The sequence below is a fragment of the Patagioenas fasciata genome, chromosome 3 (assembly GCF_037038585.1).
Source record: "Patagioenas fasciata isolate bPatFas1 chromosome 3, bPatFas1.hap1, whole genome shotgun sequence".
NCBI classification, from domain to species: Eukaryota; Metazoa; Chordata; class Aves; order Columbiformes; family Columbidae; genus Patagioenas; species Patagioenas fasciata.
The window spans coordinates 115,684,527-115,703,155 of NC_092522.1; the positions used below are offsets into that span (position 1 = coordinate 115,684,527).

Genomic DNA, 18,629 nt, shown 5'->3' on the forward strand with positions numbered 1-18,629 from the left:
GTGTCGGGTTGAGCAGGTCAGTTTTCCCTTGTAAACATTTGCTATCACTTCTATACTGTTTTATTAAAGCATTGCCACCTCCAGTAATTTATCAGCGCATCTTTTAATGTTTGATATTCCATTCATAGCTTTAATTCTTGAAAATAAGTGATTTTACAAGAATTTCAGCTTATTTCCAGGTTAGAATAGGGAAAATGAGGTAAAATAGGTGTATAAATCTTTCAGAGAACTTCTCGTGGTTCACAAGACCCCAGAAACCAAGCAAGAAGCAAACCAAATTTTTAGTTGTCTTGTTCAGTCTCATGAGGTTAATGGTTGCTTTTCACTGCCCAAATTCAATATCTGCTACAGAGATGCTGAACTCTGCTGCAATGCAATTAATAAACACTACAGCAAATACAGCCTAGCCCAGTCTCAATATTTTCCAAGTTAAGGTAGATAACTATGTTAGACAAATACATTTAATTATTTTAGCTATTAAGACATTAGATATCCAATTTAATTTTTAGTTACCTAATAAACATCAGCGTAGAGATTCGGGGCAATGTATTCATCGCTATCACAGATTCCAGCAGAGATGTGCCTATTCAGAAGCAGTTCTGTTGCCAAAGCAAGAACCCCAAGGAAGGATATGGGTGAGGATTAAGAGCAGAGTGAAAATAAGGGCATTTTTCTCCTGGTACTTGCCCAGAATTGAGCTTAGGACTTGGGCATACTCAACTGAAGCCTGTGCCCTAGAGTTTCCTAGAGCAGGGGACAGCAGAGCTTGCAGAAGTGGTTTTTAATTGGGTGGGTGAATCAGGATTGATGATGATCAGAGGTACCCGTTCTACCGTGCTGGGCCAAAGCCTCCTCAGCACAGTCCTGCTCGGCACCACTCCGAGTGAGGCCGCTCAGGTTCACGGGTCTACTGGCCTGTGTTATACACACATTCAAGTCTCTTTTAGACCGAAAGCGAGTCCAATGCTGACTCCAGAGAATTGTTTCAGCCGTGTAATACTTTTCCTTTTCTTCTGAAATACTGATTTGTTGCCAAAACCAAATCACATTGGCTCTACTCCTAGAGAAGCCACACTGGAGGATAAGCGTGCAGCGTGGGGTCGGCAAGCCACACGAGGAACTCTCCTCATCCCCGAATGACCCTGCCCTCTCGTCAGGTGGAACTCCAACATCACGTCACCACGTGTTGAAATATTCATCCTATTTTACTTCTGGACAAACACGAAATTGCCCACGCCCCGTGTCAGTTCATGTTTCCCCAACACAAACGCTACAGTTCTAACGGTCCAAACTATGTGAGAGCTGGGCTGCATCACAGGTTTGGAAGATTTATTTATTTATTTTACAGAACAAAATCGCCCAGGGATTATCCAAAATCAACATGAATTTCTTGGGTGGAGAAGCTTAAATGGATTCTTTATATAAGCAAACAGACTTGCACAAACATACTGGCAGTCAGCTCACCGATGGCTCTACATCAGAGAAGGGGCCTGAGTTACTTCACCTCAGGTGTGGAATAAATGGCGCGGCTGAAGGAGACCTCAGTTAAGCAGTTTTCAGATAGCAGAAATTATACGACTTGTACCTTATGCTGCAAACACCTCATCTGGGCCAAGGCATATGATTTTAAGACTTTATTTAGCTGAAGTGTATTAAAAGAAATACTGTATTTCTTTATTTTCTTCAGCAAAGCATTAAACTTATCATTTGCTTTTGGAAAAACAAATGCACCATCACTCTAATGAATCTCTTTTTCTGACTTCTGCTAAACCCACAGGCAGAAAACAATGACAGATTAAAATAAAGTGTTTGCTCTCAGATTAGTCGACAAGTTAATCTTGCTAGGAAAGAGGACTTGGGTTTTCAGGGAAATAACAAGAGAATTGTGTTTGTTTGTTTTTCTGCTGTGTATGCAAGGGAAATTCTTAGGCAGAAAAATAAAGCATATCAGTTATACAAGCAGACTTGAGACTGGAGATTCATAAAACTTAGCCTTTCATTAAAAATTTTCCAAAAATCATAAACTCCTTTTTACTGGACGATTCAAAAAGATACTGGAGGTCAGATTGCCAAACACTACCCTCAAATTTGTGCATATAGTTTCTGCACATCTTTGCACTTCCCAAATTTCACGAGGGAATGTTTGCACATCCAAACTCCCAACTACCCTCGTCACAACAGGTTACTGAGCGTTTGAGCTCAGTACGTACAGACACTTGTCCACCTGTCATGGAATGATTTAAAGCCTGTCCCAGGATCCGCTCATACACAAGGGCTCCAAATTACTCATGAACAAGTAAGGAACTGTGTGAAGAGGTGACCTGTAATTACATGCCATGAAGGAAAGGAAGCTAAAAACCACTGCCCTACCTGCACTGTATCTTCTTCTCTGGGTCATTTACTCTACAGGGTAGAACTAGGACAGCTAAGGACAAACTCTAACAAACCACCCATATAAACTCTTGTGGTAAAGAATTTTCAGAACTGGACATTTTACAGGACAAGAATCTGGGGCCTGAACCAGGGGACTGGAAAAAGATTCACCTCTTCCTCTGAAGATGCTGCTCATTTCAGCTGAGTGACACATTGCCCTACTGCTCAATGTTAACAGCAAGGAGAAATAACAAGTTTAAGCATAGGAAAATACAATAACATCACAAGAAAGTATAAAGAGGAAGAAAAGCAAAGAGGGAGAAGATATGGAAAGGTCAGTGATGATATCAAAATGTATGGAAAGGGAAGGCACAAAGCATCGGGTATGGCTAATCAAATAGTTCAGGAGAGCTAGTGCAGGGTCACATTAAGTCCACTGCATTTCCATCTAGTACCACAAATGTGACCAACATATATATGGCCAAATGTTTCAGACTTTATGCGCCACCTTCTTTTCCCACTACAAACACATTAGAAACACTGGTGGGGGAAGCAGCAGCTGTGAATGAGTAAATATTGTTTAGACGGAGTAACCCGTGGAAAGTTTTACCTTTGCCTTCATGCAGTGACAGGCAGAAAACAACCCCACAACTACATGACTTGGAAGGATTACCGGTTTAAATGGCGTGCATAGTCAGAAGTCTAATTCTGCAATTTAAACAAATCATTTCATTGTGTTTGTTTTCATAGCAAAACAAAATAATTCTTTAGAATTGAATTATACCATCTGAAAATGTTTAAATAGAACTGTAAGCTTAAAAACTGAGACTTCAGGTTTGTGGGTCGAGTACGGGTAAACGTGTTAGAAAGTACATCCCCTAAAGATATATTGCTTGGAGTCTGAATGCTTCACTCAGTCTTCCATTTGATTATTGAACCCTGGATAATTTATATCAGCAAGCAATAAAATGCCAAAGAAATGGGATGGAAACAGTGAAAGAATGCTCAATAAATACTGAAGAACTCCTCCTGACACCAGCAACCAGGTCTTAAAGCATTGTGTTTTAGATTAACCCTTAGACCTTTATCTGGCCCTAGTACCCTCAGGAACTGTTCATGCAACTTTTAAGATAAACACACCACTCATTAGTGTTTATTGGAGCAATTACTTTTTGTAAAGGTATCCTCCACAAATAAATTACCATTACTCAGGATACTAAAGTCGTCATATGTATTATTTGCTTTATTAGAAAAATAACAAGACCTTAATTTACAAATTGAACTACTGATTTCCTTTGCTATCTACAGAGCTATTGCTGGGACACTTGTCTAACACCTAATCTGTTTTTCAAAGGAAGCTGTATTATAATTAAATTAGTTCAAGCATACTCTGACAGAATGAACTAATAAACATGACAAACACTAAACCCAATTTTTTATTAAAAGCATACAGGAGCACAATGAACCTATTAAATTAAGATGTCTATGAGAGGCTTCTTTTTATTTTGCATTTCCAGTCTTACTTCCCTCTAACCAATTAGTGTAACTACAACCAACATATGATGAGATAACAGTACAAACTTTGAAGTAGAATTTTTTTGGTTGTCTCCAATGATAGCAAGGCAAGCACCATTAAACACTCTTTTATATGCAGTTCTACACCAATCATGCCTACAGAATCACTTTAACATGCATAAAGCAAATCTAATATATCTAATATGGGTGTTTTACAGAGGGAAAGGTTTTCTGTGCTTGAATGACTGCATTTTACAGTCAGTAAGCTGAATAACTACAGTGCAATTTATAAGAACTTTCAATATAATATTATTTAAAAAAATTAACAAAATGAAAAAAATTCTTGGTAGGGTAGAGGTCAGAGAACCATCACTGTATAAGAGCAGCTCTAAATTTCCATTGTCAAGCGACCTCAAGGAGCAAAAGCAAATAGGTCTGAGCCTTTGGGAAGCTGATTGTTCATATTACGTTTGCTGAACCCAAGTGAAAGGCTCTGTGAATTCCCTTCTTCACTTGCTCACACCAACACAACTGGAAGGGCCTTCCCTGCTGAGGCTGATTGTTATGTAAAATGTACCATCTCGATACACAAACAAGTATAAAACTCATTGTGACATTTTTAGTCTCATACTTTCTCACTTCTAAGCTGCACCTTGGATGGCAGCACGCTACTCGCACTATTAAAGGACTGCTTCTCAGTGGACCTCGTCATTTTGAAGAAAAAGACCTGCAACACCATGCTCATGTGTCTGAGTTGGTTGTAAAACTTGAGTAAGGTCATTCCAACACACCAGATATCCCACTCGGCACACCGTTTTACTTTGCAGAATACCCTCTACGAGACAAGTAACTACTGAGCAGAAGAAAAATGGTATGCCTTTACTTTATGAGAAGGTAGGCTTTTATCTATGCCTTACTCATTTTTTCCCAGTTTCAAAGCCATTTCATGTGTAGGTGAGCAGGTCTACCCTTGTGAAATAACCAATAATATCAGTACTGGCAGACCTTCAAAATCTTCCAGCAGTTTTCCCCTCTTCCAGTAATCCCAGAATGAATCATCTCTACCATAGCTTATTATGGAAGAATCACTGAACATGGCCTGAAACAGTTAGAACCGCATACAAGTATATAGGTACCAAACAAAACCAACACCACCATTGTAGTGGGAACACCTGAACACTTTTCCTGAGGTGCTGAGGTCCCTGGACATTCCAGAGTAACAGCAAAGACAAGTCACCACAGCAGCTTTGGACACAACTGGGCTCAGCCTTCCCATACCAGGCACACACCTCTCTGGCATTTCAAGAAAAAATCAGATAAAAAGAGATATTAGGAAGAAAGCAATGAAGTAGCCTTGCATTGGCAGAGTCTTCATAAACAATGATATGAAAAAGAGCTCATGTACTTTACGACTACCTGAAAGAAGCTTGTAGCATGGAGCGTGTTGGTCTCTTCTTCCAAGTAACAAGTGATAGGACAAGAGGAAATGGTCTCAAGTTGCACCAGAGAGGTTCAGATTGAATATTAGGATAAACTTCTTCTCAGAAAGGGTTGTAAGGCATTGGAACAGGCTGCCCAGGGCAGTGGTGGAGTCACCATCCCTGGAGGTGTTTAAAAGATGTGCAGACGTGGTGCTTAGGGACCTGGTTTAGCAGTGGACTTGGCAGTGCTAGGTTAACAGTTGGTTTTGATGATCTTTAGGGTTTTTTCCAACCTAAATGATTCTATGATTCTACTTGAAGATCTGGTGGTTGAGCAAATGAAGTCAACAACAAGACCTGAAGGAAGAAGTGTGCACCTAGGTCTGTGCTTCTACCTGAACAGGCTCCACATTCAGTCTGAGCCGCTGGATGGAATCATTGTACCAACAATGGCTGTCCAAGCTAACACGGAGAAGATCTTGCACCTTCCATTGTCCTGTTGATTTGCTGAGCTTATGGCACAAAAAAGGGCTAGGCCCCCCAAAACTCACTTTTGACTCTTCAAAAAGTCTATTTTTCTTGTTTTGCCTAGCAAGTGGTACTCCTGAAATCATCTGCCTTGCTTGTTTGTAAATACTAATTTTACATATAATCTGATACAGTATAACCCAGCTTTTCAAGGGCAAATGGGCTTCACTGGTCTTTGAATTATCTTGAACCATCAGGCTGAGGCATGTGTCTCTCCATAAATAATGCACACAGAGTATACTGTTCCTGAAAGTAATTCTTTACTGAAAAGCGTATCAGTATCAAGACCTTTTCGTGTCAGATGTAATGTCTTCCAGTTTATCACAGGGAAAATAAAGTCTTGAAATTGAAGCATAGAACTTTCTTACTGGATGAATTGACTAAAAACAACTTCAGGAAATAGCATACTTGAACAACAACCTGCACTTTTACACTTTAACAGTGGAAGAAAAACAAAATAAGAATATTCTGCACATCACCAAGACTGGGTAGATACAGCATTAGAGGTAAAGAAAGGACAGTGGCAATTGTATGAGTGTTGAAGGGAACAAAACGGATGAATATCACTCCACAGGAATTTATCCAGTCAGTGTGTGATAAATGAGGTGCTGTGCTGCAGCCTGACAGTCACACCTATTGGAAACAGCACTTCAAAACTTTGGGAAGTTTAAACAGACACAAATAGAGAAAGAGGGACTGAAAGCAAATAAGGGAGAACTGAAGTTTAGAGAAGACAGCTGGCCAAGGAAGACAACCCATGTTATTCCGCAGGCAGGGAATAAAAGCAATTATTTTAAAAGTAGGAGAAAATGACAGAAGTGCTAGGAGGTGGAAAGGTGAAAAAGCTGGAGTGGCACATAAACAGTAGCACAAGTAACAATACAGAATTTGTACTTCACGGTGACTGGACAGATCGATGGGTGACACTTTCTGAAGTGCCTGAAGCTTTTAATGAATCTAAGCTAAAACTTTAAACTTTATTTGTTAGACAAGTCCTGTTTTCTCTTGAAAATTTATACCAAAAATTTATTTACGATTGTGATATAGACTATGACTGAAATGTTCAAATAATATGACTCTTCAGAATAATACTAAAATGACACCTGTCATTAGAGTAACACTAAAGTAACACTAATGCATTTCCTACTTCATTAGCTACTATAATGGCATTAGGATGGCATTCAGTGTAACTTTGTCCTTTTTCTTTACTCTTGTATGTATTCATGTTGGATGATACTATTTTAATAGAAGTATAAAGGAAAGTGTAGGCTTCAGTCTTCATTTGTCCACGGAAATGTTGAATTTAATATCTAGAATAACTACCTGCAGTAAACATGTCCAGTTTATTTAACCACACTGTCCAGAATCCTTTTTATTTTAAGGAGTAAACAACCCGCTTAGGCAAACGTAATATTTTTCCATCTTTCATCCGCAACCTTCGAAACTGATGGATTATAAGAAATTTTCCAAATTATTATCTTAGATCCCCTGACGCTGTAAACCGGTGCCAGGCCGCTGACTGCAGAGACCTGTGTCAGTTTGTTCCAGCAGAGAACACGACCCCGTGCTACCTCTGCAAAACATATGCAAAATATTCTGCAATGCAGTGCTACCTTCCAGCGCTCAATCAATGCTTCTAATCGCTACCTGTCTCAACGAGCCTTGTGCATCTCTATTAGGTTCCTCTTTGTTGACAGCAAAGGGAACCGGCTGTGGCTCGGCTGCTCGCAGGGTTCGGTGCTGCCTGATGTGACACAAAGAGAATCCAGCAGCCAGGAGCACCGAGTTCTCTGTCTGACACTCACCACTGAGTTACACCTTCTGCCATCGTGGGAAAAGGCCACAATTTGGATTGAGGAGAGGTCCATACTCCACCTTTCGTGACTTTGCACAGCATAAGGCAAAAGATAATTGGACAAAGGAGTATATGTAAAAGCCTGAATTTAGTAAAATAAGTGGCAAAACTGAGGAAAGGAAATACAATCTCACCTTGTACTTTCTTTAAATATAACAGGTTTCTTTATTGGTTGTTGATGCTTTAAATAACCATCTGCCTGTGCTGTATACCACAAATGTTATATCTTTGCAGACTGACAACTTCAAATTATGATTTATATCTTCTCCAGTATTGTTACACCATTTAAATATAAATTGGCAGATTTATTCCCTAATACCAAGAAAGCAGTTCCTTTTTTAACTTTACTGGAGAAAATGCTGGAGGTTCCATTCTTAGTCGCCTTGCTGAACTGCCTCGCATAGCAAGGATGGCAACATGCCAATGAGACTGTGATGGCTTCATTTTTGTTGAAGTTCTGCATTTTAGCTGAAACAGAGACTAAAGTGTCACCACTACAAAGCTGATGTGTCACTATAGGTGAATAAGGGATTTTTTTGGTCTTCATTTTCAGGCAGGTGAGATGTGCTACATAGAAAGCAAACTAATTCACCTGTGACCCAGAAGCAGTGCCGAAGGTCACAGCTGGGCAAAGGTTGATTTTCTCATTCATTTACATTAGCAGACATCAAAGCCGCGTCTCGCTACAAACTCTTTGAAGCTGCCTGCGGCTTCACAGTATAATTTATATAAAAAGATAGCAACTGAATTTGACCTGCACTCTACACATAAACAAATCCAAATATGATTATGTAAAGTTCACTACACAGTAAAGTGCCTTCGGAAATACTGAAATTGTTTTCTTCATTATTTAATTGCAGATAAAACTTCTTTCTCCAAATTATGTAGACATTAGTACAGAAGTCAGTGGAGTCTCTGACAGCAAAGACTCAGTGGTAATACTTTCCAAACCACAATTTTGTTATGAAAAAAATGACACAATGGCAATCCCAGAGAATTTTAGTAATGTGCTATAATATTTAACCCAACAGGGACTGATTTCGCAACCAAGCAGTCATCTGACCACACCAGTAATTTGATAGCCATAATAAATAAGATTATTTTAATAACTGTATTCCTGCACAAAATACAAGATTCAACCTTTAGAAGGATAAGAATATGTCTAGCTTAAAGAAAAAGAATAGTCCCATGCAGTACCAAGAGGAGGGAAAAACTTCATCCAGCAAGGAGCAGTGAGACACCCTCACTGAACCCGAGTGCACAGGACTGTATCCTTTTCTCCTTTGCCATTTCTCAAAGTGCTCAGCCTTCACTCAGACCTTGCTGAGAGAGGTAGATGCCCTGGAGGTAGGAATAATTAATTAATAGAGCTGATTATCTAAGAATGAGGCCATTTACAGCTACTTCTTCCTGCATGGTCCTGCCTTACAGTTTCCTGCATTTCCCTGAGACACCTACATCACTCCTTAAAGAAAGCGAAAATCCTAAAACCAAAGCGAACAGAAAGACTCCATGTTCCAAACCTAATTATACTTAGAATCTGGAATTACACTGTGCATTGCCCATGGTCCCTCAGTCTTACAACTGCAGATCACTACGAATCAAAAATAAAACTGCTGTTAAATGCTGCATTGACCCCAACCAGATCTGTACTATTTGTTGCAAGCTTTGTGGGTATCAACACTAAATTGAAAGCCTGCATCATTAAGTAGAAGTTCTTACTAATAAATAAAAGTACAGATCAGCTTCCCATAGTCAACCTATGCAGGGAATAAACTTTTTGACTCAACTGTCTAAACCAACCCCAGACCTGTTACACCTTCAGATAGAAGGGATTATTCTCTGCTGCGGAGATAGTTTGTTTTCATTCTGTTAGCAGATGCAAATATATCTTTCAAACTGACTTGGATTAAGAGATTCCTAAGCATTCTCCCTGGGGAAAAGAACCTGAATCATCTCAATATTTTATTATTTTACTTTTTTACCTTCCCTACAATAGTATGGTAAACACTCCAACGAGTCACTCTGAATCATCACAGCGCTGCTCATCTTAGTGAACTGCGACGTCTTCTGAAGTCAAGACACCAAAAGATAGAAATGTTACCTTTTCATAGGGTTCACATTCTTGAACAGTTTTTTTCCCCCCACTAACAGCCATCTGCATCTAATTAGAAGTGATGGTATCAGCTGGAGAACATACCTATGTCATGGGGTGAAAGGCAGAAAATGATCCATTAACAATCTCAAAACTTACATCCAAAGTTTCCTGGAATGCACTAAAGACATTACAGTGTTCAATGGATGAATGTAAATTTTTTAAAAATGTGTTGTTTTCTGGATAAGCATCCAGAGGATCGTATCAGGTTTCAAAAGCTGTTCCTTTAGAACACATCTTTAAAAATAGAATTATATTTGCAGACATGGATGAAAAATTCTTGTTCTTTTAACAGGGGAATTAGTTGAACAAAGTACCAGAATGGATTAGAAATCTATTCATGGACAATATGCCTACAGGTATTATGTTGACAGACTCAGTGGAAAACCTTGAAAGAAACAGAGAATATAGAGAACCTGTTTTTCATACAGCTATAAGAAATTTAAAGAAAAAGTCCTCTTCTTAGTATCACTAGCACAAATTGGCTACTACTCCATCAAAGTCAATGGAATATAAAGCTATGCATTAAGTGGTACCAGAATCAGCTTAACAGCGTTTAAGCGATCATTACAAATAAATACATGGCTGTTAAGGTATGATGCTATGAGCACTTAAAATTGATATCATTTTGGTTGGCCAGAAAAGAAAACAACAGAGTAACTTAGAAATACTTCACATATGGCAAAATTTTGTTTTCTTAGTTTTGATTTTGAATGGAACAAGATTTTAAAACACATGCTTAAAATTAGGCAGAACTGATAAAGTCAGTGCCAGACGCCAAGATTTCACTCAAAGGATCCATTTGCATAATTATAGGCATGATTATAAGTCCTCAATGAATAATTAACTGATTGTAGTTCAAAGTAAAGAAGTAAACGGAGCACTGCAGCATCCCCAGGGTTGCTTACTTTTCACACATTTAGATTTGAAACATTCCAGTGGGTTCATAACATGAAATGATAATTTGTTTCCTTAAAATAGACACCTAGCTCTAAAACCCTACAGTAAAATGCAGATCTTACCAGGCAAAGTCAAAAACCTCATGATTTAAATGCCTCATTAATAACTTTTACATACACACACCCCCTTCCTTAAGCTGCCGTTTCCAAAGCCAAGGAGGGAATCAGGTTCCTGGGCAGAAGGACTGAGCTGGTGCTCCCTGTCCCATCCTGTTCCTCTGCACACTCTGCGATGGGGACCCCGTGCTGTTGACAAATACCATGTAAAGAGCTCAATGTGATTAATCAGTGCCCAGGTCACCTTTGTAAACAGGAAGCTTCTCTTCCCTATACATTAAAAGAAAAAAAAAATCACTTTGATACGAAACAATCTTAATTCTACCTGGATGGCATGCTTACTTAATCTGTCTACAGTGTGATACCACTGGACTGGGAGACATCTTGTCGTATAATTCTGCACTAAAATTCAGTAGTGCTATGAATACAGAGTTCTCTAGGTCTATGACATTTAAACATGCCCCATCCCTGGAGACATCCCAGGCCAGGCTGGACAGGGCTCTGAGCAACCTGATCTGGTTGAAGATGTCCCTGCTCATGGCAGGGGTTGGACTGGATAAGCTTTGAAGGTCCCTTCTAACCCAAACCATTCTGCGATTCTGTGATTCTGTAACTGACTAAACCTTGAAAGAATCTGTATTAAAGATAATCCATTTTTCAATATTATAGCCTATATGCCTAGGAAGCAAAAAAAAAAAAAATTGTTGAAATATAAATTGATGTGAAATAAATGTGGGTAATGTGAATTAAATGTGTGCATGCATAAGCTTTAAGTATGCACGTGAGATGCTAGCTCAGCTGCTTTTCTTCTGCTTTTCTACCTTTATTTGTATAATACGAGAGATAAATGCCTTTTAAACATGGCTATCACTGTGTACCTGAATGTGGACAGATTCCTATCACTAATACAGCAGTTTGGTTATCTCACTGAACAGTGCTGATGCTCAGATGAAGATTCGCTGGTCAAAACACTTCTAAGCACTACAGACACTAATTCTGAGGCGTTTTAGTACTGTTTAGTACAAACAGATTTCCAGTAGCTCTGATTCAGCTGATTCAGCAGTGCACGTATCCTCCAACATCAGCAATCATTAAAATATCCGTACTTCTTAAAATAAATGAAAGTCACAAGCTAGCTAAAATTACCAAACGCACACTGACTCCCTGTGCCTTTGTGTAACTCCTCTCCTTTGGGGTTATACACAACAACAAGGACAAAGGCTGTTAGCTGAGGATGAGTCCCTATTTTTAGGAGCCCAGTACTTGGAACATTTGACTTCCATGAAGGTCACAGTCCCACTGCCCCATCCGCACACATCCACGGCATTGCAGCAAATGCTTACACTAAAAAAGGGTTATTGGAAAAGTATTCTTAGCTACCGTTCATTCCGCTTAGCAAGTGGAAACCTGTGAGAGAGCCAACCCCATCTGATCAGCCAGCTCTTCCTGGACCACAAGCAAATGTCCTGGGAATCACCGGTGGCCCACAGACCACAGACGGGGAATCATTGTCCTAAATAACTCACAACCTTCTTCTTATAGCACACTATGCTCCTTGTCTTGCTCAGACTACTATTTTAGGTTTTTTCCTGCCAGGATAGCATATCATGACGGTAGAAACTTAGGGCTCATATCTGCTAATCCTTGCAGACACTTATATCTGTCACTTGGTGGACAACTATCTATCAATCACCAAGATGATTAACTTGCTGAAGTATAAATTCAATATAACCTTAATGATTCTGGACTATTTGTTTTGTTTAGTAGATTTATATCAGTTTATCTAGAGGCAGAATCTTACTCATACTCAATTCTGCAGTTGCATTGGAAGTCAGAGGGCTGGAAAAGCAACCTCCGTTCAGATGAACGGTAAAAACACTTAAGAAAAAATATATCAAATAAATACAAGCTGCACATGGCTTCCAATTTTCCTGTAACACTAGAATACTTTAAATTTTTTTAATAGAAAATTTCATTTCATTTCAAAAATTCACACCGATAGTGCATTAACATTTTGGCATGACATAATCAATGTCTTCATAGATAATTTATTATTCCTCCACCACTTCAGTGCTTTTTCCCATCTTGCTTCTTAGGGATATAATTCAGTTTCAAAATGGTCTGAAGGTCCTAATCTCCCTGCATAGAGAAAAAGCAATGGAAACACTCTTTTGATGGACTATAAATCAATGCTTATCTACCTCTTTTTATCATGGAAAATGAACTAAGGATAGTTTAACGGATTTTAAGGACAAACTATTATCTTCCACAGTCCATGGGATATAAAAGAATCAAACTGGAATTTTAGCTTGTAACTTGGCTATTAAGAATATCACTCAGATTTCCATCATTCAGAAGTTACCTAATATTGATTCAGAAATGAAACAGAAAATCCAGCAGACAATCTGCTCCAAAGGATAAACGCACCTTGCTAAAACAATACAAAATATTTGTACTATGATTGTATATAGATCAATACTCATCTGTAGTTTAGAAACTACAACAGATTTATCTTTTATATAATTTATCATGTGATCATATATTGTATCATTAAGACACAGACTCATAGATTGATGACCAGCCATTTGGTTAGGTATGTATTTCAATGCATCAGTCGTGTCTCTTTAATCAATTAAGATACAAATCACACTATTTAATATTTCTATAGCACTTGGCATACACAGAATATGACAAAAAAAACCAGGAAATCATTTAATTCTGATTTATTTTTTTACTTCTCAATCTTACTTTGCTACAGAGAAAAGTATCTTAGCGGTCCTGAGGAGAAACAAAACCAAACCTGTGGCCTTCTATTCTTATTTCTGTCTGAGTCGTTATATTTCTTATCAGAAGATATCCACAGAATGAGACCATTTTAAGACCTGGCTATGGATGTACACCTGCTGTCTACACAGCCTTTACTGGCAAAAGTCAACCAGAGTGCTAAAAGGGGGTGAGGGATGTGTCAGAAGGACTGAGTATCAAGGGTTTCCTATCTAATCTCCTATTTTCCACAGCTTTTAAAGAGATTTTCGGTGATGTTGAGTCTTTTAATCTTTATTTTAAAGTGGGATATTCATAACATAGCACTTGAATTAGCAATGTATATAAAATTAGCAAGGAATAATTTAAGGATTTTTCCATCGATAAGCGTTAGTTTTCAAAAGAAATTTGATTCCTAGCAAAAGAAGTTGAAAGGCTGTTGAAAAGCTTCCAGCTGGCTACTATTTGCTGCTATCAAAGAAGCTAATCCTAAAGACGGGTCTTTAGTCCTTCTGCAGTACCCAAGCATCTTTACTCAACTGGATTTCCTAGTATAAAATACAGAGCTTCAGTCTCCACAATTCATAATGTATTATAATGCCAACCCCCACAAGCTGAGCAGCTACTGGTGTTTTGACGTAATAATTTGAGTGTGAATAAATATGAAATATTTTTTTATCTTAAATTTATTTTTCAATTTTACCCTTATGTATTTTTTTTAATCGAGATGTTTATAAAGTATTTAAGAGTAACATTGTTAAATAATGTAATTTATTTTAAACCACAAAAGTACTTTTTCATTCTTTCCATAAACAGGTTCCTGTTTAAGGGAAATTATGTTTAGGAGAGAGCAATACAACACAATTTATTTTTCTTCTGATTTCACTGCCTATAAAATGAAACATTAAGAGATGGCTACATACCATGAAAACACGACCTGCCTTTAGTCTTGCAACTAAGCCAAAAGACCATCCATTTAATCCCCAGGATAATACCAATTTACAGATATTAGTGTTCAGGCGGTAGTCTCTGTTATGGCAGCAGGGGCACTGAGCTATACTGTATTTCTAACACATTCTTACAGGAAACAATAACTTGCACTTTAAATAAACCCGCAAAACATCTAATAAGTTACTTGGTTAGATGTAGGAGAATATCTTATCAGATCAGAAATCTCAAAAGAAGTGTCATGCAAATTCTCCAGTGGAGCGACACATAAAAAGAAGCTCCAGAACTTAAAAGAATAAATCAACTGTGGGTATGCCTGCCTTTTATTTTTCCTTTTACAGAAAAAATTGCCATATCTTAATTATGATCTATTTGTACACAACTTTCCTTTCTTATTAATATCTTTGTAAGGTAGAAAATAACCAAATGATGTGCACATACCTGCTCCTTAAAAAGACTTACAATCATAAAATATATGGGATGGTAAACTATCAGAGTAAGTGGTAGGCAGGGGTCTGATATTATAAAAGAATCTATAGGTAGCATCTGTTCTAGAGGCATGAACACCTTCATCATTAGGAAAACTATGCATCAAAGTCTCAGTATCAGGCACTGAAGAGAAAAAAAGCAACACTTTTAAGACTATATGAGCATTTATAAAGCATATATAGATTATACCAGTTTTAAACAAAATAACTAAGAAAGAGGTAGAAAACTACTCTCCTTCTGGTAATTTTCCTACACCTAAAGACTGATGTTGGCCTGTTTTACAGTCAAAACAGTGTTCAAAACAACGGCTTTTTTAAAAGCTAAGGAGGAGGATAAAGTTCTTGAAATCGAGACAAAACTTTTTTAATGCCTTCATCGAGTAAGAATAAGTTTCCAATCTTCTTGCACAGTGGATTGCTCGCTAGGAGCAGAATTACAGCAATGAAGTGTCCAATTAACGCTGCGTGTCTCTGTGGAGCAGAGCTTGCGAGAGCTCTCTGAACAGAAGGACACCAGACAGAACTAAAAATGAAGGGGGTAGCTTTGTTCGGTTCTCTGCTCGCTATGTGATGTGTCTCTGGTAAATTAGGCAGCAGTCTGTGATTGATGGCTGCTGTTGGAAAACTTGCTTTAGTCTTTCTGAGAGCTTCAAAATCTACTTGATCTAAATATAACCAGCTGTATCATTCCAGCACAGTTTCTTTTATTTAAAACGCTTTATTACTTTACATACAGCATTATTTATATGTTAAGTGTACTATATATTTATATACTTGTACACTCTAAATCAGTGGTCTCCAAAGTGGCGTGTACACACATTGGGGAGCAGGAAGAAAATATTAGGAATTCAGTAACACGTATACAATTTATATTGATTTTTAAAAAGACATATTGGGGGTGTATGATGAAAAACTCCGTGCTGATAGAAATTATGCTCGTGCGTAATTGTGCTTGATCGAAAACGTGTGCAGACCACTGTTCCAAATGAATCAGTATGAACTACTCTTTCAACAGTAGCTTCCCCCCTTCTTTTTTTCATTTGTTAGATTCCAAACAGAAAAAACCCAAGAATCAATGGTGCCAGATAGTAAAATGTTGTCTTTGTCACTTTATGCTCTCATCCTTCTTATCAAGAAATTCTGAACTTCCTCTGAGGATTTGCAGGAGGTTATTTCAAATGAAGAATTATGAAATGCCCATCAGAAGGATGAAAGAATACATGGGATTTTTACAATAACAGTTACATGACTAGTTCTTTGCCAAAATATCTCCTTTTTCTGGTTTTGTGCAGCATATTAATAACTGATGTGGTTTTCACAATCCTATATAGTGGTCCTTGACACAGGAATTTTGCCTTAGAAATCCAGAACCTAGAAGCCAATGAAGAGCTGCAGAAAAATCTGTCCCTATGAATGTGCTTCTGTTGGTCCTTGGAGTTCTGGGATTTTTTGCAGTAATGCCACAAAACATCAATTAAGATCTCCTGTGGGATTCAGGAGAAGAACATCAACAGTGGGTCCCTGACACCCTGTTCTTTTCAATCAGTCACCTGGGAAATTGCAAAGATGCTCAAGTTTAGTAATTGGATCACACCTTTATAGTCAGCTAATGAAAATTACATGTTTGGAAATAAATAAGAGAAAGTGAATTAGCTTCTAATATTTAGAAGTTGCTTCTCATTTCTTTTGCGTCATAAGGATGAGGGAGAATTACCCCAAATCTCTCCCACTCCAGACAACCTACATTGTCATAAAATGGCTAAACATTAAGCTTTCTAGCCACTTTGTGCCTTCCCTTGAGTTTGTATCAGACGAACCACATTTCTTTTGCTACATTCAGGTGCAAGTTCTGCTACTGAAATCAGAGGGGGTACAAATATTTGTATGTACAATTACAGTATTGTACCTTCTATCATTTCCATCCCACTAGGAGGCTTACAATGTCCGGCATGGCTCACAACCCACACGGGATACTGCTGATTCAGCCCACAATATAAGGCCTGGATAAAGGTCCTGTAATAACCTGCCAGTCCAGGGTTACCTGCCAAAAACAAAACATACAAGCACAGTCAATATTAACCTTCCAGCAGTAAGCAATCTGTTCCAAATGGCATCATACAGCAATTTGTTAGTTTATTTTCTCTAGCACATTTCCAGTCTTTATTTTCCCAAGTGCAGGTGCTACACCACTGAACTGGTTTAATTCCACTGATCAAAGGCACCCATGAGAAGCATTTTAAAGAATTACTTTTACACTGCAGAATCTAAAATTGAGGCCCAACACAGGAGAAAATCTTTTCCATCAGACGTCAACCAGCTTGCTCATCTATGCCGTTAAGTTACAGATACGGGAACACTGGGCAAAGCAGCCCCCAGATCTTACAAAAATATCACAAAGACTACAGTGAATATCACTTGATCCAGACGTCTGCCCACCAGAATATCTCAGTATTACCACTTCAAAATAGGTATGTGGTATCCTGACAATACAAAGGTTTGTACTGACCCTAAAACAGAGGATTATTTTATTTTAAACTCATTGGACTGATTTTTTTTCTGCATGCAATGTCATATTCTCTCTGTCCTCTTCCACGTTTCTTTGTTTTTCAACCCTTGTGCTCTAGAACCAGAGGAGAATCTCCTGTTTCTCCTGCATCCCATCACCTTTAGAAAGACCTTCTCAAAAGAGGCTGGTGTCTGCACTAATCTGGCTTACTTGAAATCCACTGATTAACAGTGACAACACTGATAGTCAGGCACCACTGCTGAAGTAGAGACTGAGATACTGTCCCAAAGAGAAAAATATATATCTGGTAGGGATTTCAGGATTTCCAACCAAAACTCTAATCTCTGTTACTCCTTGTTTTCTTTCTTTTGGGTATCAGAAGTGAGAGTGTCAAGGGACTTCAGTTGCAGAGTAAATCCATATGAAGATGAAGGAGATTTTGTTAGGACGCATAAAAATTCCACACAGACAGAAAACCATACAATTCATCTCTACTTATTTATTAATTTTCCAGGGTAGTTCCACTGATTCCTTATTAAAATTTATACACCAGGAAAGCCCACCATCGTGATCAGAATCACTCAGTTACATGTCCCTCACTCACATACTTGGCAATTCTTAGTTTGTGTATCATCAAGAGCAAAGGGTGGCAAGAGCAGTGATGTGTAAAAAGGCATTCACTTTTAGAGACAAAGGCATCCCAAAATAACACAAATGTTCCCCGAAAGGGAATGAGAGGACAACAAAACAAAACAGAAACCAAATCCAGAATCACAGTGTCACAGAATGATCAGGGTTGGAAGGGACCTCTGGAGATCATCCAGTCCAACCCACCTGCTAAAGCAGGTTCACCAGAGCAGATCACACAGGAATGTGTCCAGGTGGGTTTCAATGTCTCCAGAGAAGGAGACTCCACAGCCTCTCTGGGCAGCCTGTTCCAGGGCTCCGGCACCTCAAAGGAAAGAAGTTTCTTCTCTTATTCAGACGGAACCTCCTGTGCTTCAGTCTGTGCCCGTTGCCCCTCATCCTATTGTTGGGCACCACTGAAAGGAGTCTGGTCC

At 38.5% G+C, this 18,629-nt stretch overlaps 1 protein-coding gene across 3 annotated transcripts in view; it reads right to left on the reverse strand.

Annotated features, from left to right (window-relative positions):
- The window catches only part of LDAH (lipid droplet associated hydrolase), a 123,461-nt gene that overhangs the window by 69,562 nt on the left and 35,270 nt on the right, over positions 1–18,629 (reverse strand). For 2 of the 3 annotated variants that reach the window (XM_065834473.2, XM_071807098.1), the window contains exon 3: positions 16,969–17,103. The exons of the other annotated variant lie outside the window; for it this stretch is intronic. In XM_065834473.2, coding sequence (XP_065690545.2) covers positions 16,969–17,103 — 135 coding nt within the window. The remainder of the gene's footprint in view (positions 1–16,968; positions 17,104–18,629) is intronic. 3 annotated transcript variants of the gene reach the window in all.